The sequence below is a fragment of the Cricetulus griseus genome, assembly GCF_003668045.3.
Source record: "Cricetulus griseus strain 17A/GY chromosome 1 unlocalized genomic scaffold, alternate assembly CriGri-PICRH-1.0 chr1_1, whole genome shotgun sequence".
NCBI lineage: Eukaryota > Metazoa > Chordata > Mammalia > Rodentia > Cricetidae > Cricetulus > Cricetulus griseus.
This window is the reverse complement of record NW_023276807.1, coordinates 212,576,563-212,595,624: the sequence shown is the minus strand read 5'-3', so window position 1 is coordinate 212,595,624 and position 19,062 is coordinate 212,576,563. Positions and strand designations below refer to the sequence as shown.

Sequence of the window (19,062 nt, the reverse complement as noted above, 5' to 3'; positions counted from 1 at the left end):
ATGGGCTTTTTGAATCTTTTTGTTGTTGTTTTTTGTTTGTTTTCAAGACAGGGTTTCTTTGTGTAGCCTTGGCTGTCCTGGAACTCACTTTGTAGGGCAGGCTAGCCTTGAACTCACATTGACCTATCAGCCTGTGTATGCCTTACCAGTGCTGGGATTAAAGGATTGTCTTACCAGGCCTGGCTGACAATGGGTTTTTTGAAAACTCAAAGTCCACTCCTAGTAACACACTTTCTCAAACAAGGCCACAACTTGTACTCCTTTCAAATAGTGCTACTCTCTGGTGACCAAGTATTTGAATCTATGAGTCTTTGGGAGCCATTCTCATTCAAGCCTCCATAGGCCAAAAACTAACAACAACAAAAACCTCAACAGGTCAAAAACTAACAAAAAAACAACCACCTCCACAGGTATCGGCAGCTCAAAGCAATAAATAGGACCAGGTTATCAGAGACCAAAACCAATGAAGCTCCCAGCTGAGATAAACCTTTCCCCAGGATAGGTTGGTTATCTCAGGTGTTTTGTTATAGTAGTGAAAAGCTAATTACATTATTTTTCTCATCACTCACCAAATACCTGACAGAAAGCAACTTTAGGGGAGACATTCATTTTGACTCAGTTTGAGAGAATACAATCCATGACAGGAAAGGCATGGTGGCAGGAGATTCTGTGATGGCAGAAATGTGGCAGGCAGCTGCTTGCTCAGAGCTCAGTGGACTAGGAGATAGGAGGAGCAGCTCACTTTTTCCCACAAGGTGCCACCTCCTAAACATTCCACCACCTCCTGAAACACCATCACCAGCTGGGGACCGGATGTTCAAAGACATGAGCCAGTGGGGAGCATATCACATTCAGACAATAACACTGACTAACACAGCATTCAATACAAATAGCCTATTAACTTTTCTACCTCTATTCCCTTTTAGTTTTGGTTGTGAGCCTAACCTTCAACGGCTGAGCCCCTCTACTCCCTTTTCTAAGGTCACTAATTTATTTATGTATGTTCTCATCAAATCTCTTCATTTTTTTCATAGACACATATGAGAGCAATTGCCACCACCAGATGAACACTGACCCACTTGCACTCTAAGTCACACAGGCTGGATCTTCTGTGGTGCATGTAATGAGCCTTCACGACCCCAGGTATTAACTAGCTACCACCTCTTTTCTGCTTTGACAGCAAAGTGCTCTGGCTTCTTTTTGTTCTCTGGTGCTAATATTTTCACTTCCTGTTTGCTCAGCATACTCCAGCTGAGGACCTTTCCCTGGTAGTTCATTGCAATGACTTTGACAAGGTCACAAGAGGATATATTATAATAATAATGTGTAATATGTAGTTATTGCCAAAGTCAAATAAATGAGATTTGTGTGTGTGTGTAAAACATTGGCTGCTCCTTTATTCCTTTGGTTGGATTGAGCTTTTCCTGCCCTTTCTGTCTCAACATGTCTATACCCTCATGACTATTTTATTTTTTGAGAACTTGTCTATATCATCCTCCCCACCCCCATCCCATGTCCCTCTCTCAAATCCATGATCTCTTTATTATTGCTATACTTATACACTTATGTGTTATGCACATATATACACAGATGTATTTATAACCTACTGAGTCAATTTCGTTTTGCTTATATGTGCATGTCCATCCAGGGCTCACTCCTGGGATTGGTCAACCTATGCAGGAGAGCTCATCCCTGGAGGAGACTGATTCTCCCTCTCGGCAGGCACTGACCTGTGGAGAGCTGCGATGTGCCGCGCCAGAAGATGGCGCCGGTTTCCACCTTCCACCATCCCCAGGATGAGCACTCTCTGGAATAAACAACTCCTTATTTGGCTTGGTCTAAGATTCAAACTTGCATCAGCAAATGCGAGCCTATCCGCCTTAGCCACATGGCGTTCTGGGGTTGGCTGGCAAGAGTGCTTTTAAGTTGTGGGGGCCTTTCCCTGGAGTCAGAAGATTGTTTCAGTTTCCTGAGTAAATTGCTTAAGGAAGAGTCTCAGCGTTGTGTCTTCCTTGCTGGTCGAGGCGGTTGCCACAAGTGGTGGCACGTATGGGGAATTCCTCCTCTGAAGAGACTCAGAACCTTCTGCAGCCAGGGCATTGCACTGGTAAGTCCCAGGTAAGAGGGATAAAGTTAAGGGCCCGTGAAGAGGGCAGAAAATCTACGGACGGTGATAAAGTTTTCCTTTCTCTGTAGGTAAAGAGAAAGGGAGAAAAAAAAAATCTACGGACCTTGACTAGAGCGGTGATAAAGTTTTCCTTTCTCTGTAGATAAAGAGAAAAGGGGGGGGGGATTTTGTGCTGTGCTAAATATGGGCACGTCGATCTCGCACCCAATTTTTGTGGCCCTAAATGAGTTGCTTCGCTCGAAGGGCTTAAAACTAAAACGAAGCACCCTAGATAATTTTTTAGAGCAGGTGGACATAATAGCACCCTGGTTTGCAAGCACTGGACAGCTTACAGTCCCTTCATGGGAAAAATTGGGAAGGGGCCTAGATTTTGCTTGGGAACAGGGGACGCTGAAGCTGGGTGTCTATCTGGAGATTAGTGAGAGGCTGCCTGGAGGACAAGAGATACAGTGAGGCAGTTGAACAGGGACAGGCCGCTCTTGACTCCCTTCAGGAGGAGCGATCCGAGAAAGCTAACAGTGAGAAAATCTACCCGAGTCGTAAGGAATTGGAGGAGACAGAGTCCTCCAGTTCCGAGGGGGGGACACAGAGGATGAAGAGGAACTCCAAGCACTGATAAAGCAGCTAGAGAGAACCAAAGTAAAAAGGATATAAGGGAAACGGGAGAAGCCCGAGTTCAAAAGGTCCCTCGCACTTGAAAATGAAAGGGAAACCCCAGCTGAAACCCCATCCGCACCTCCTTACAATATGACGGAAGGAGATGGTGGAGGCAGTGGTGAAGGAGCCTCACACTGCCCTCAGGTCTGGCAGGAAGTTCGCTCAGAGTTGCGCCTCGCTTGCCCGGTATTCTTAGACCCACAGGGGCAGAGGTATCACGAGCCTTTGGACTTTAAAACTATCAAGGCTCTAGCAGAGTCTGTGAGGACTTATGGCATTACTGCATCCTTCACTGTGGCTCTGGTTGAGTCCCTTGCCAGGCTTTGTATGATGCCCACCAACTGGACCAACTTAGTCCATGCCTGTCTCAGCCCAGGACAGTACCTGGAATGGAAGGTGTTCCTTAGTTTGCAGACGAGCAAGTGGCAGCAAACCAGGTTGCCCGGGGGTCCAGCAGCAGCCTGGGACAAAGATATGCTGCTCGGCCAAGGGCGTTTTGTTAATCAACAAACAGGATACCCGATTCAGTTGTATGATCAGATTAATCAGATTGCCATTAGAGCCTGGAAATCTATACCTGATAAGGGTGAGGTCTCGGGCAACCTTACAAAAATAATACAAGGACCCATGGAGCCTTTCGTTGATTTTGTTGCTCGCATGGTTGAGGCTTCTGGGAGGGTGTTTGGGAATTCCGACGCTGCCATGCCGCTGATAAAGCAGCTGGTATATGAACAGTGTACCAAAGAGTGTAAAACTGCCATCACCCCTTATAAAAACAAAGGGATAGAGACATGGATGAAGGTCTGCAGGGAACTCAGCGGACTGCTAACGCTGGCCTTGCAGCTTCTGTAGTTCAGCTGACCCAGAACAAAAGGGGAAGTCCTGGTGCTTGCTTTAGATGTGGCAAGACAGGACATATAAAGAAGCAATGCCCAGAAAGGGGAAATGGGGGAAATTCAGAAGGAGGCCTCGGCCGCAGGCAACCTGGCCTATGTCCTAAGTGTAAAAAGGGGAAGCACTGGGCCGATGAATGCTGATCAGTCAAAGATATCAACGGCCAGCCGCTTGATGCGGGATTCAATGGTGCCAGGCCAAAAAACGGCCAACGGGTCCCCGACCCCAGGGCCCTCAAATATATGGGGCTATGGAGGATCAGAGCAGTGGGACCAAAACTCAGTGGCCATCCCTTCGGCCACCAAAGGACCAAGGAGAGCCACTGCGGGTTCATCAGGATTGGACCTCCGTTCCACCACCAGACTTGTATTAACTCCCCAGATGGGGGTCCAATTGATAGAGTCAGACTTTCAGGGACCCTTAGAACCAGGCACAGTTGGGCTCCTTCTAGGGAGATCTTTTACAGCTTTGAGAGGCCTTAGAATCCACCCAGGGGTGATTGATCCAGATTACACTGGAGTGGTGAAGATCATGGTAGAGTCCCCTAGAGGTATTACAGCCATCTCCCCTGGAGATAGGATAGTTCAGTTGATACTTTTGCCTAGCCTGCATGAGCGTTTTGCTGCACAAGACAAAGAAAGAGGGAAAAGCGGCTTCGGATCCACAGGAACAGATTTGACTTTTCTGTCCCTAGATTTGGACCAAAGACCAGTTTTGGAACTTAATATAGATGGAAAAAGGATCCTAGGCCTATTAGATATGGGGGCAGATAGAAGCATTATTGCCAAGAAAGACTGGCCTACAGGCTGGCCTGTACAAGTCTCTTCTCAAACCCTACAAGGGCTAGGTTATGCAAAGGCTCCAGACATGAGTGCAAGACAGTTACAGTGGAAAGATGTGGAAGGTCATTCTGGAGTTATGCAGCCTTATGCTTTGGAACTTCCTTTCCCTATGGGGAAGAGATCTTCTAAAAGACATGGGTTTTAAGTTGAACAGCGAATATTCCCCCACTTCTCAAAAAATTATGAAGAACATGGGATACCATCCCAATTATGGAATAGGGAAATATTTACAAGGAAGAAAGGATCCCGTTCAAACGCAACAAAGAAGTCCTAGGCAAGGTTTGGGTTTTTCCTAGGGGCCGCTGAGGAAGGAATTCCCATTACTTGGAAGACAGAGGAGCCAGTGTGGGTTCCTCAGTGGCCACTGTCCTCTGAAAAGCTGAGTGCAGCCAAAGACCTTGTGGCTGAACAACTGTCATTGGGACACATTAAGCCATCAGTGTCCCCATGGAACACCCCTATTTTTGTGATTAAGAAAAGGTTTGGAAAATGGCGCCTGCTACATGACCTAAGAGCCATTAACAATCAGATGCAGATTATGGGCCCAGTACAACGTTGGTTGCCATTATTGTCTGCTTTGCCGGCATCCTGGCATATTATTGCGATTGATATAAGACATTGTTTTTTCTCTATTCCCCTTTGTGGCAGGGATAGTGAAAGATTTGCCTTCACCATTCCATCTTGTAATCATGAAGAGCCCGATCAGAGATTTGAATGGGTGGTGTTGCCACAAGGAATGGTTAATAGCCCCAATATGTGTCAACTTTATGTTGGGGAGGCTATTGGATCACTGAGAAAGGAATTTCCTACTTTATGATGTCTTTGTTATATGGATGACATATTATTGGCTGCTAAGGAAGAAAAAATGTTAGAGAAGGCCTATGTAAAATTAGTAAAGTTGCTTGAAAGAAAAAGGCTATTTATTGCCCCTGAAAAGGTTCAGAAAGAAAAAATTGTAAACTATTTGGGAACAAAGATTAGTGAGAACCGTATTATTCCACAAAAGGTAGAACTGAGGAAGGACAATTTGAAGACCCTAAATGATTTTCAAAAATTATTAGGAGATATAAATTGGATTAGGTGTTATTTGAAGCTACCGAATTATGAGTTGAAACCTTTGTATAATGTGTTGAATGGGGACTCAGCTCTAGATCCCCCTAGAGAATTGACTTCTGAAGCAAGAAATGCCCTACAGAAGGTAGAGGAAAGATTACAAGGTGCCTTTCTACAGAGGTGTAAAGAAGGACAAGCCATCACTATGTGTATTCTTCCTACATATTATCAACCTACAGGCTTGCTTTGGCAAGAGGGGCGGCTGCTATGGATTACCCTGAAATATCTCCTGCTAAATCCATTGAGTATTATCCCACTGCGGTGGCAAAATTGGCCTTAAACGGGATCCAGCAATGCAATATTTTGGCATAGCCCCCAATATGATTGTGGTGCCTTATTCCAATCATCAAGTTAATATTCTTTGGCCACAATTGATGATTGGGCCATCCTGCAGTGTGGATTTGATGGAGATATAGACAATCATTATCCTAAACATCCATTATTGGGGTTTTTTAGGGAACATCCCGTGATATTTCCAAGGATAACCTCATCTCAACCAATTGTGGAAGCCCCGAATGTGTTTACTGATGGTTCTAAGACAGGTTGTAAAGCCTATATGATTAAGGGGCATAAGCCTGTGTTACACCAATTTCAACCTGGCTCCCCTCAGATTGTGGAATTAAAAATAGTATTAGAAGTTTTTAAGGCCTGTCCTTTTGCCTTTAATTTACTCGCAGATTCAGCTTATGTTGTTAATGCTGTTAAGACATTGGAAGTGGCTAGGCCTATAAAGAGTGCCAGTCCAGTTTGCCTTTTATTTCAACAACTTCAAAATTTAATTTGGCAAAGGAAAGCTTGTTTCTTTGTGCAACATATAAGAGCGCATACAGGTCTGCCAGGACCATTAAGTGAAGGTAATGATAAGGTCGATCAGTGGACCAGAATGGAATGTATATTTTTGAGCTCCACCTTGGAAAAGACAAGAGATTTTCATAGGACCTTTCATGTGAACACTAGGGCACTACAAAAGAAATTTCATCTCTCTCGAGCTGATGCTCGGCAAGTGGTTCTAGATTGCCCTCAATGTGTAATTTTTCAACATCCACCCAATGTAGGAATGAATCCAAGAGGTCTACTCCCTTTGAGAGTGTGGCAAATGGATGTGACACATGTATCTGAATTTGGAAGTTAAAAATATGTACGTGTGTCTGTGGACACCTGTTCAGGCATCATGCATGCCATGCCTCTAATAGGAGAAAAGGCACGAAATGTTGTCACTCATTGCCTGGAAGCTTGGGCTGCTTGGGGTAAACCCCAACAGTTAAAAACTGATAATGGGCCAGCTTATACGGCTCAGACTTTTGCTTCATTCTGCCAGTGCATGGAGGTGCAACTTCTCCATGGATTGCTGTATAATCCTCAAGGCCAAGGCATTAAACGTTAAAGGAATGTCTGCAAAAACAAAAAGGAGGAATAGGCCACGGCCGTACTCCTAAGGAGAGGCTATCTCTCGCCCTATTTACTATTAATTTCTTAAATTTGGATGCTCAAGGTCGTTCTGCAGCTGATAGACATCAGGATCCACATGGCCCTGCTAAAGGGATGGTTAAATGGAAGGATATTCTGACAGGCCTCTGGCATGGGCCTGATCCTGTGCTGACATGGGCATGAGGTTCTGTTTGTGTTTTTCCACAGGACCAACAGGATCCGGTGTGGGTGCCAGAACAATTGATCAGGAAAATCCAACATGAGGAACACCATGAGTGTCAATGTGGTGATGCTTCTTCTCCTTCCCATGATGAGTCAACTGGGGATGGCGGAGCAGAGATGGGGGATACTGTCAGCGTTCCCAAGACTTATGCCGGTGATGTATAATGCAGGGGTTTTCCCACGCCTTTTTACCACCAATCGAAGTTTAAAAGATTATCTCAGTTTCTGTTACAGAATTGGTCATCCGAGTTTGAAGACACCATGAGAGAACTCAGGATGGCTATCATGCATGTGAATTCCACCCGAATAGACCTATCCCTTGCAAGCGGCCTGATTTCCTGGTTGAACTCTGCCATGGATCATTTGAAAGAGTGGGCGGGCATGGGAGGGTTAGCAGGCCTCTTGATTATGGTCTCCCTGGTCTGCCTGTGGTGTATATGCAGGATTAGGGCTACGCAAAAGCGCGATGCAGCTATGATTATTCAAGCCTTTACTGCCATAGAGGCAGGGCAGTCCCCCAGGCCTGGTTGGCCACTATTAAGAACTAAAATGCTCTCTTAAGCGGGGTGCGAGGCTAAGCACTTCAAGAGGGTTTGCTTGTATGCGGCTAGGCTGCCCTCGGAAGACAAGCCCGATTGCATGAAGGTTGTACCCAAGATCCTTCCCCTGGGAAAATAGGTACGGGATGGGTTTGGGTCACCGCAGGCATAGAGTTTGTGGGTGTCACCAATACATTATCCCATGTTTGCACACCGGGGATTGGGCCTCTATCTTCACCCGCTCTGTTTTTTAATAAAGAAGGGGGAACTGTGGAGAGCTGCGATGCGCCACGCCAGAAGATGGCACCGTTTTCCGCCTTCCACCATCCCGAGGTGGAAGGTGGAAGGACATCTGAGCGCTCTCTGGAATAAACAACTCCTTATTTGGCTTGGTCTAAGATTCAAACTTGCGTCAGCAAATTCGAGCCTATCCGCCTTAGCCACGTGGCGTTCTGGGGTTGGCTGGCAAGAGTGCTTTTAAGTTGTGGGGGGCCTTTCCCTGGAGTCAGAAGATTGTTTCAGTTTCCTGAGTAAACTGCTTAAGGGAGAGTCTCAGCGTTGGGTCTTCCTTGCTGGTCCAGGCGGTCGCGACACTGACCACCTGTAGCTTTTCATCTAGAGGCGGAACCCTGTGGAATTGTCCCTGTTCACACTGGCATGTCAGCTGGTGATGTCATTCTGCTGCTCTGGTGCAGCAGCTATATTGTTGAAAACTTGTGTGTGGTTTCTCCATCATATGTAGAAGACACTCACAGCAAATGGTCTGGTCTTCTGGCTCTTACACTCATCCCCCTCTTCTGTGACCCTGAACCTTGAGTCTAGGGGTTGTATTGGGAATGTATTAGTTCAGGTTGGGCACCCCACGATACCCTCATATTTTAAAATGTTTCTGGATGAGGCAGCATTTACTTGCAGTCTTAGCTACTCAAAAGGCTGAGGCAGGAGGATCATTTGAGCCCACAAGTTCAACACCAACTGTCCTGGATAAATAAGATGGAGCAGCCAATTCTTCGGACAGTCTAGACCCACACAGATACATCTAAAGGAAAACACAAGCTGTCCTGTTCCAGCCTCGTGCTCTAAGCAAGGAGTGGGCCAACCAGTCTTGAGACACGGCTTCACTGTGCACACACCAATGGCAACCATTAAACAAAGTTGCAGTTTGGTGTTTTCTCTATTTCTGTTTTGTTATGCTGCCTTCAAGAGAGCTGTCTGAACAGTGAGACAAACTACCCAAAGACTAAGCAAATCCTTCCAAACTCCAAGCAGTGTAGCTTGAATAAAGATTACACATATATCTTAGTAATTTTTAAGCCATGAAATATAATAAACTCACTACTGGTTCTCTATATAAAGAAAGGTAAATTTTACATTGCACATACAAACTTTCTTGTGGGTGGGCAGATACCATGGTGTTCTAAAAAACTGACTTCTCACTGTGGGTCAGTGTTGCTAGAAAGGTAAGGAAGTCATTGGCCTAATGTAGTAGCTTCATGGTTTTTATTTCATAAAAATGACAGCATAAACCCAGCCTCAGAGAACAGAATACACTATTTAAAGTTTCAACAGTGTACAAAATTACAGTTTGGACATCTGATCCCAGGTTTAACATGAGCATTATCTTATAAGACGATTTCTTTGCTTTGGTAAATGACTTATTGGGCCAGGGAGAGTACAGTTGGGAAAGTGCTTGCCTTGCAAGCTGGAGGACCTGAGTTCAAACCCCAGAGCCCCTTTAAAGAAAGCTGGGTGTGGTGGCACATGCTTATAATCTCAGCACTGGGGAAGAGGAAGTGGAGGCAGGCAGATCCCTGGGGGTTGCTGGCCATCCATCACCTACATGGCATGTTCCAGGCCAGACAGGGACCCTGTCACAAATAAAAGTGGTGGATGGACGGTGCCTGGGGAACAACACCCAAGGCTGTCTTCTGGCTTCCACACACGTGTACATACACACACACACAGAGCATATTAGAGTTTGTATTATTCTGGAAGCAAGTCGTCTCCTAACTCTTCATCAGCAAAATCATCCTCGTCGATTCTCTTTTTGGCTGCTGTTTTTGGTCTTTCTATTTGAGGGCCCAGGGGATCCACATAGGAGGCATCTAGGTTTCAAAAGAGATCGTGCCATTAGAACAGAGAAAACAAGAAACTTGAAAGCAATCTAGACTTAGTCCAAACCCAATGACTCAGAGTGAACAGAAACAGCTCTTCCATGTCTGTGATTCCAGTCTGCACATGTTAGTTCTCAGCAGTTCCCAGGACACACTTGCCACCTCTGGGTCTTCTTTAGACCAGCTGTGCTGGAGGAGCTGGGCAGGGGGGACCAGCACTTGCCTATTTCTTTGTTACTGCTACTTTCATAAGGTTCATCTGTCCCAGGCAAAGCTCTGAGCTTGGCACTCAGTCGTTCACTTTTACTACTGGCACTATTGCTCTGGCCACTATCTGAAAACAAAAATAAAAATTCATTTGTTTAATATGCCAAGGAACCAGGACATCACATTGCACATCTCAAATCATATGTGTTTGCCAAGTAATACGAAGTCCGTGTCATCAGAAGCTGACTTCTAGGGAATGGAATTCGTGTTTGAAAGAAATCTCTTGTTGGAAATCTGAACATATATAAAATACCACTTGAACATCTGCAACCTGTAAATGTGGGCTAACTTACAGATTTCAATTTACTTATTTATTTAATTGTTTTTTCTAGACAGGGTTTCTCTGTAGCTTTGGAGCCTGTCCTGGAACTCAAGTTGTAGACCAGGCTGGCCTCGAACTCAGAGATCCTCCTGCCTCTGCCTCCCGAGTGCTGGGATTAAAGGTGTGTGCCACTGCCAATTTTATTTTTTACAAGTATTTATTTGTGTATGTGTCTATGTACACTTGCCAGGCATAGATATGGAGGTTAGAAGACTTGTGTGAGTAGGTTCTCTCCTACTATATGGACCTTGGGATTGAACTCAGGTCATCAGGCTTGGGGACAAGTGCTGGCCCTAGGTTGCAATTTTAGAGAAGTTGTAAGAAGATGAGCGATTGCTCTGAAGATTACAACTGGGAAGGAAGAGCATCTGAAGGATGGTGCAAAGTCAGCCTCATCTCAAGGCTGGCGAGGTGCCCTGGAGGCGCAGCACTAGGTTGTTCACTGGTTTGTTTGTTTGTTTTTTGAGACCGGGTTTCTCTGTGGCTTTGGAGGCTGTCCTGGAACTAGCTCTTGTAGACCAGGCTGGTCTCGAACTCACAGAGATCCTCCTGCCTCTGCCTCCCGAGTGCTGGGACTAAAGACATGCGCCACCACCGTCCAACTAATATCTGTATTTTTTTCTTTTTACTTTTCTTTCATTTTTTTCAAGACAGGGTTTTTCCGTGTAGCCTTCCTTGGCTGCCCTGGAATGCTCTGTAGACCAGGCTGGCTTCAAACCTGGATCCACCTGCCTCTGCCTCCTTGAGTGCTGGGATTAAAGGTGTGCACCACCATATTTGGCTCAATCCAGGCAGTTTTATTTTGTTGTTTTCAGAAAGGGACTCACAGTGTGGCCCTGACTGGCCTGAACTCATTTTTCATCAAGGCTGTCCTTGAACTTACAGAAGTCTTCCTCCCTCCAGGAGGGCATTGGGATCAAAGGTGTGCAACACCACATCTGAACCAGTAATTTTTAACTACAAACTATTGTTTTGATTATTGTTGATGTGTATGCATGATGTGTGGTGGGGAGCTTTGTGCCATGGTTCATATGTGGAGAACAGAGAACAACTTTCTGGTGTTGGTTCCCTCCTCTTACCTTTACGAGGACTCTAGGGATCAAACTCAGGTTGCCAGGCTGTGTGGCAAGTACCTGAAAGGTTCAGGTATTAGGCTGGCCTGCCCCGGTTACCTGGCAGAATCCACTTGGGCAGTACCCTGGTCAGTCCAGGGTTCCATGGGAACGAAGTCTGCACACAGGTGTAAACGACCCCTTTTAAAGACAGATCCCTGCCCACTTACGCTCTCTTCTCTTCTCTCTCTTCTCTTACTTTCTCTCTCTTGCCTTCCTCTCTCTGTTTCCTCACTCTCTATCTCTCTGTGTCTCTGTCACTCTGTGTCCCTGTCTCTCTCTGTGTCCCTGTCTCTCTCTGTGTCTGTGTGTGTGTGTGTCTGTCTGTCTGTCTGTCTCTCTCTCTCATCTCTTCCACTCTCCCCCTCCCCCACCTATAATAAACCACACTCTCTATAGTTTGTGTTTCATCGCGCCGGTGCCGGCCCCATCTCACAGCATATTTTTCTAATTTTGAAACTTTCACAGAATCACAACAGTACCATCACCTGATGAGCTACCACACTGGTGGTGTTTATTTCATTTTCCACATACATACAAGTTAGCAACAGAAGCCTGAGATCTCCTTTAGGCCCTTACACTCTCCTAGAATCCTGATATGTAATTCTTAGTCATAGAAGATTCAAAGTCTGTGAAAAAAGAAACCGTTAAGGAAATGAAACCTGAGTTGGGTATAGTGGTACATACATGCTGAAGTTCCAGCTAGGAGTTGAAGGTTATACTCAGCTATATAATGAGTTCAGGGTCAGCATGGGACACATGAGACCTTGTTGCAAAAACAAAACATTATTAACCAAGCAACCAAACCCTTGACATCCTTTGATAAACTTTACTTGTCCATTTGAAAACTGTGGCTGGTGTGGTGGCAACCACCCTTACCGCCAGTACTCCATAGGCAAAGGCAGGTAGATCTGTGTGAGGTCTAGGCTAGACAGAGCTACACAGTGACACACTGTCTGAAATAAGTAAATAAGCAAAAAGGAAAAAATTGAAAAGCAAAATGACGTAAGTCTCACTGTATTGCTTAGAGTGGTCTCACACTTCTGTGGGATCAAATTAACCCCCTGTTTCAGCCTCCCAAGTAGCTTGGGCTATGGGCAGATCACCATGCTTGGCCCATATTACAGACTGAAGGGTATGCTATGACTACCATTGGGCACACATAGGTTAATAAGCGTGAGTGAGTCTGGGTAGATTTTTTTTTGCTTAAATAATAAAACGAAAGCCGAGGAGATATCACTTGGTAAAGTGCTTGCAGTGTAACAATGAGGACTGACCACTCCCTAGAATTCACATTTAAAAAGCCATGGCATGCTGTCAAGGGTTTTTAATCCCAGCACTTCGGGGGCAGTGGTAGACGGATCTGAGTTCAAGGCCAGCGTGGTCTACAGAGCAAGTTATAGGACAGCCAGGGCTACACAGAAACCTTGTCTCTAAAGGAAGTTTAAAAAAAAAAAGTCAGGGGTTAGGTAGGCCCAGGTAGTAATCCCAGCAGTGGGGAGGTGGGAAGGATCCCTGGAGCTCATTGGCCAGTCTAGTCTAGCTGGCAGAGCCTGAGCCAATGAAAGATCATGTCTCAGAAAACAAGATGGATAGCTTCTGAAGACAATGCGTAAATGAGCTCTGATCTCTATATATGTGTACACAGAGTTGTATACACATGCACACAAAGAAACAATTAAATCACTTTTATAAGGATATACTCATATCAAAAAACCAGTAACTAGCATTTCTGAGAGAAGTTATAAGTTCAGGAAATAAAAATATGGGGAATAGTTCTTCCATCCATGGCCATGGCTGGAGAGGCAGACGTCTGTACTGTGCCTTGTGTTACCTCAAGTTTGTGAAACTGGTTTTCCTGCTGTGCCTTGCCCTGGGTCACTCCATTCTAAGTACAGATGAAGGGGCAGGATGACCCACAAAGCACAGACTGATAAATAAGTAACTTCCTCCTAAGGTAAGAAGGTGCTACTCTGCAAAGTTGTCGAGTGTCCTGAGGCATGTGCATAGTAGAACTGTCATACAAACTAAGTCCTTCCAGGACTCCAGAATGAAGATGGGTGCAACACTATTGAGTCATACCTGTCACTGTAGCCTCCGCCAACCTGTCATGTGACCACCTGGTTTGTGCATGGGACCAACAGGCAGAGAACCTGGGACACCTGTCTGTGTACCTCTCCTCCATGGCCTCCGTGGTTGTGCGTGTGCACTTCTGCAGTGACCTGACCTTGCTGCATGTCCACTTTTGCAGTGACCTAACCTTCATCCTGTTTCTGCAGATGGGGAGTTTCCAGAAGCTTCTCCAACAGGGATGTTTATCTACCTCACCTCTTCCTACAGACTCTACATCTCCATCAGCCTTCTGCCTCTGCTTCTAGGAAAGCCTCTTTGAACTCTGTTGTGGCCTCCTTAACTCTTCTGTAGTCATCTTGTAACCTACATATCCATGCATGTAGACATGCAACTGTGGGGATAAAAGAACTCATGTTTGCCCCAGCCAGCTCCTAAGGGAATTCAGAATTACTTGGTAAATTGCAGCCAACCTAACAGATGTGAATTTGTCACTCAATTCTGACATTGTGGAAAGACACGAGTGTGTCTGTCTATGTTTCTGACATAGTACACCCATGACAGTAACCCTGAACCCAAGCCTCCTGAATGCCGTCACACAATAATAGCTGTCTGGCCGAGAGAAGGTATACAGTGTGGCGCATGGACCTTCTTTAGATGCCTTTCCCCACCGTCTGCAGTTCCAGCTCAATAATCTGATGGACTCTACAAAATGTGGCTGTCTTGGTAACAGTAGCTGAACATTTGGACAAACTAAACATGCATGCTCTTTCTCTGCCTTAATTTCAACCCAGCTTTAACTTTGGAACAGCGCTGGCTTCCTGGTCCTTGCCAGCAAGGCTACTGTCTCGATACACTCACAGAAGCTCACAGTAGTTTTGATCTGACTCTATTCTGTCCTGGTAACCAGTTGTAACATTTCAGTGTTATTGTTTTTACATATGCACCCCTTTTCCTTGTGACAAAGTGATCCTTAAAGACATTTTTTAAGACTAATTTTATGCATATGAGTGTTTTGCCTAGGTGTATATATATGTACATTTCAAGAATGCCTGATGCCTAATCTCCTGAAACTGGAGTTATGGATGATGTGGACCAGCATGTGGGTGCTAGGATCTGAATCTGAGTCCTCTGAAGAACAAGTGCTTCTAACTCCTGAATCATCTCTCCAGCACCCATGACAAAGTGATCTTTTCAATATAGGGTCTACTCACTAAACTAAGTAAGGTTAGGGGGCCTAACTATATACACTTCTACCACATGTTTTCTACAAAAAAAAATGAATTCAATTCCCAAGAAAGGCAGTCTTTGCTTATTTAGAAAGAATACGCTTCCCAATGAGGCAAGTAATCATAGAGAATAACTTGGGCTATGCACATACCCACCTCTGAACAATGCATCTAGCAATCTGTTAGCAACCAAGGACCCCAACCTGCACAGAGCTGTATACATACTTGCTTTAAACAAGAATAAATTTCTCTCCTGAGCAACCCTTTGATACTTCTTGGTTTCACTTGAACACATCCTAGAGTACCATCTGGGAACTACAGGCAATGGGCCAATTCGCCCTAGGCGGTTACGTGTACAAGTAGGCAAACTGTGTCCTCAAAGTGAACTTTTAAAGAGAATTTTCTACTTATCATCTTATGCCTGTGCATAATTTGGGCACACGTATGGTTAAAGTCAGATGCATTTTGGGAAGGGGCATGTACAGTGAGCAGGGGCTTATGCAATCCAGACTTGCCAGTCAAAAGAGAAACACCTAAATTACACCCATTCTAACCAAACTCCCCCTAGAGTTAAACTCTGGAAAAGGAAGTCCCAAAACAGTAATTGGAGCCCTTGGAGTACCCTCAGTTGGATGGCCTGCTGTTACTCTTGACAGTGTTTATCTTAATTGTTCTAGTTCTTTGCTTTAGTTTTCTTGCTATTCTGTAATCTACATGGGCTTTAATTTCATTTTTAAGTAGGAGGCTAAGAACCTGGAAAAACCTGGCTTCGTCCTTGCCCACTGGTAACATAGAATGAAAATTATTTACTGTGGATGGTAAACTCAAGGCAGGAAAAAAATGGTGAAGAGAATATAAAATGCAATGCAATTCGTTTTTGTTAATTTTCTAAATGCAGTTCGTTTTGTTAATTCTAATGGTTAGAATAAGATTGAGTGTTTGTTTGAGACAGGGTTTCTCTTTGTAGCCCTGGTTGTCTTGGAACCCACTCTGTAGACCAGACCGGATTTGAACACACAGAGATCTGCCTGTCTCTGCCTCCTGACTCCTGGGATTAAAGGCATGTGTTATTCAGCAAGGTTGAGGTTTTAAAATCAGATTCAAATGCACTTTGCCCAAATTGAATCCATAAGTAATGAAAACAAGAACAAAGCACAGATAGCTTAGCCTTCAAGCACCAGTGATGGTTTGGATTGTCACAAGTACTAAGGACTCTAAAACACCCAGCACAAGAGGAAAGGACACAGCACTTACTCTGGGCACCTGATGGCCCGAAGGTGCCTTTTATCTTAATATTTCCATGAAGTCATATCCATAAAACATTTTAAACAACCAATAACATTCCTTGCATTTTTCTCATTTTATTGATTTCTGGGCACTTTCTAATGAACATTATTACTGTACTCTGGCCACACTCTGGAAGTTGTTATGTTAAGGCATCCAAGTCTTAGGGCTCCTAAGGGCTTGATCCCCTCTCTTAAAAATAGCTAGGAAGCTTGATAGCAGATCCTGTCAAGGGTAGGTATCGGGGCTGTAGTAACTGCCACAGGCCAAGGAAAGCAGAATTACATTTGGGGCTATGTCTAGTTACACTTCATTTATCCTTAGTGTTTTCTACCACAAATAATGTGCTAAATATGTATTCTGTCTGCATCCGGGTCTCTCTTCTCTGCAGAGATATGTATGGGGACACGTACACATTTGTAAGGAGGCCAGAGGACAACCTCAGATGTCATTCTTCATCATGTGCTTTGGACTTTGTTCTTTAGAAACAGTTTCTTATTGACTTGGTAGTCACTGGTTAAAACAGCTAGCTCACTGGCCTGGTAGTCACTGGTTAAAACAGCTAGCTCACTGGCCTGGTAGTCACTGGTTAAAGCAGCTAGCTCACTGGCAAAGCTGCAGGGAGGGACCCTCGTGTCTCCACCTCCCCAGCACTGAGATCACGAGCAGGCACTGCCACACACAGCCCTTCATGTGGGTTCTGGAGATCAGATCTGGGACCCCTACGGCTTGCATGGTGGGTACTTTACAGACTGAGATATTATCTCTCCAGCCCTGATTATCTTTTAAGAAATAAGACTCCCAAATTTAGTAAAAAGTGGAATTCTCCTATTTTTAGAGTAGCAGTATCTCACCCATGGTGGTAGGGAAGATAAACATGAAAAAGAAACCATTTGTCATTGACTTGAAGACAGATTGGCGGTAAGAGGTAGAAATCACATCTTTTTGTTTTTGGTTTTGTTTTGTTTTTTGGTTTGGTTTGGTGTCTTTTCAAGACAGAGTTTCTCTGTGTAATAGCTCTGGCTGTCCTAGAACTTGCTCAGTAGACCAGGATGGCCTTAAACTCACAGAGATCCATCTGTCTCTGCCTTCCAAATGCTGGGATTAAAGGTGTGTGCCACCTTTGGCCTGATTATCTTTTAAAAATAAGTTCTATTAAGGACATGGACATTTGACTTATTATTTTATGCATGTGGGTGTTTTGCCTGCATGTATATCTGTGCACCACCTGCATGCCTGGTACCTACAGAGAGATCAGAAGAGAGTGCCAGATCCCCTGGAACTGGAGTTATAAATGGCTGTGAGCTGCCATGTGGGTGCTGGGAATTGAACCCGGGTCCTCTGAGAAAGCAGCCAGTGCTCTTAACTGAGCCATTTCTTCAGCCTTGAGGGCAAAGACCCTTTAAAGGTCTTGGTGAACATTCCCAGCCCTCTCCAGCAGGGAGGAGCACTTTAGACAGTAGGGTATTCAGTTCATGAAGACTTCACATCCTGATGGGCAAAGTGTCATGGACCTAGCGCTGGTGTGGAGGCAGAGGCTGGAGCATTGCTGGAGTTTTGGGCCACATAGCAAGTTCCGTGATAGGCAGGGCCTGGTACACAGGGAGATGCTGTCTCAAGAAGCAAACAAAAAATAAAGCCACTCAAACTCAGAAACAAAACCAAGGAAAACAAAACTCCTGCAGCCTGACACCCTTAGGATCTTTTTAAGGCAATGCTAATTTTCTGAGTTAGCTGGCCTGTCTTTCATGTCCAGTGAGGCTGCACGTGTTAGAAGACAGTGTATCCTATCTTGACTCCCTGAAACCTGCCCACTCCTTAGACCACTGGATGTGATTACTGCCTGAAACTGCTCTTACCAGGGCTACACTGGCCCCTTAGTTATCAAGAACCAACTGATCAATCCATACCTAGTAATTCTTCAATCCTGCCTTTCTCTTAAGCTAAGAAGCCTTTCAAATGCCACCTAGCAGCTTCTTGTTTTTGAAAGAAAGTGCCTCCTAAAACAAAGCTTTTCTAAAAAAAAAAATAGTCTGCCATTCATCAGAATATGTCATGCCTATTCATCCGAATACATCATAAACACAATGGCTATGATCCTTCCAAATCTGTTCTTCAAGGATTCTCCCTTGTAAGCTGTAACTCTGATTTCCTGAATCATTAGACATTTTAAAAGTTGTTTTTGGTCTTTCTTCTACCCCCAAGATGATACTGATATAAAAGTAACTGCAAAGACACAGTCTTGCGGTGTGAAACTGTTTGTATATAGAAATGCTGAAGCAGACGGACACTCATCTTTACACAGCAATGGCTATGGTTCCCACCCTCCCTCTTCTGTTGATCTAAACATACTATGCACAGTCAACTGACACAGGGAGACTCTGGAAAAGCTGACCCTGCCAGCTACAGTTACTTGCACCACTTGCGAGAGGAGTGGGAGCCTATGCAGGGATTCAATAAAGACGTAAGCAAAAGAAACAATATTTTGTTTCTGAGACAGGGTTTCTCTTTGTAGCTTTGGAGCCTGTCTTGGAACTCACTCTGTAGACCAGGCTGGCCTTGAACTCAGAGATCCACCTGCCTTTGTCTGTCCAGTGCTGGGATTAAAGGTGTGTGCCAACACTGCCTGACAATTTATTTTTAAATCATATTTTGAATTTCAAATGTTTAAGTCCCTGGCGTGTGAAGTGGATCTGGGAGGGAAAGGCAGGGCACTGGCATTTACTGAGTGCCTACTATGGTTAGGAGCTTGCATGTACTTATTTGTTGGTAGAGAGGTACACTGCGAAACGGTGGTACACACCAGAAACCCCAGCACTTGGGAGGCTGAGGCAGGAAGAT

The 19,062-nt window shown here is 44.8% G+C and overlaps 2 protein-coding genes across 5 annotated transcripts in view; one reads left to right on the top strand and one right to left on the bottom strand.

Moving 5' to 3' along the window:
- The first annotated feature begins 1,913 nt into the window (after window positions 1-1,913).
- On the top strand, window positions 1,914-15,237 carry LOC113839175. Of its 2 annotated transcripts, XM_035452303.1 has the most exons (3): window positions 1,914-2,118; window positions 7,270-7,438; window positions 13,918-15,237. In XM_035452303.1, the coding sequence occupies exons 1-3, from the start codon at window positions 2,050-2,052 to the stop codon at window positions 14,028-14,030; spliced, it is 351 nt and encodes a 116-aa protein (XP_035308194.1). In that variant the 5' UTR covers window positions 1,914-2,049; the 3' UTR covers window positions 14,031-15,237. The 2 variants fall into 2 exon arrangements, 1 of the variants encoding a protein (XP_035308194.1); XR_004772254.1 differs by lacking the exon at window positions 13,918-15,237 and having other exon boundaries at window positions 1,922-2,107; window positions 7,270-8,372.
- Ift88 (intraflagellar transport 88) overlaps window positions 9,307-19,062 on the bottom strand; it is a 95,645-nt gene continuing 85,889 nt past the window's right edge. Inside the window, exons 25-26 of one of the 3 annotated variants that reach the window (XM_027390474.2) lie at window positions 10,161-10,271; window positions 9,307-9,928 (exon numbers count right to left, since the gene is read on the bottom strand). In XM_027390474.2, coding sequence (XP_027246275.1) covers window positions 9,807-9,928; window positions 10,161-10,271 — 233 coding nt within the window. In that variant the 3' untranslated portion in view covers window positions 9,307-9,806. Of the gene's footprint in view, window positions 9,929-10,160; window positions 10,272-12,121; window positions 12,268-19,062 lie in introns of those variants that run through there. The other 2 variants (XM_027390475.2, XM_035452302.1) reach the window with 2 other exon arrangements.

Excerpts from the sequence above, each read along its gene's own strand:
- LOC113839175 (XM_035452303.1), top strand. The coding sequence starts at position 2,050 with ATGGGGAATTCCTCCTCTGAAGAGACTCAGAACCTTCTGCAGCCAGGG. Across the intron at positions 2,119-7,269 it reads ATTGCACTGGTAAGTCCCAG|GACCAACAGGATCCGGTGTG; the intron begins GTAAGAGGGATA and ends GTTTTTCCACAG. Across the intron at positions 7,439-13,917 it reads CGTTCCCAAGACTTATGCCG|ATGGGGAGTTTCCAGAAGCT; the intron begins GTGATGTATAAT and ends CTGTTTCTGCAG.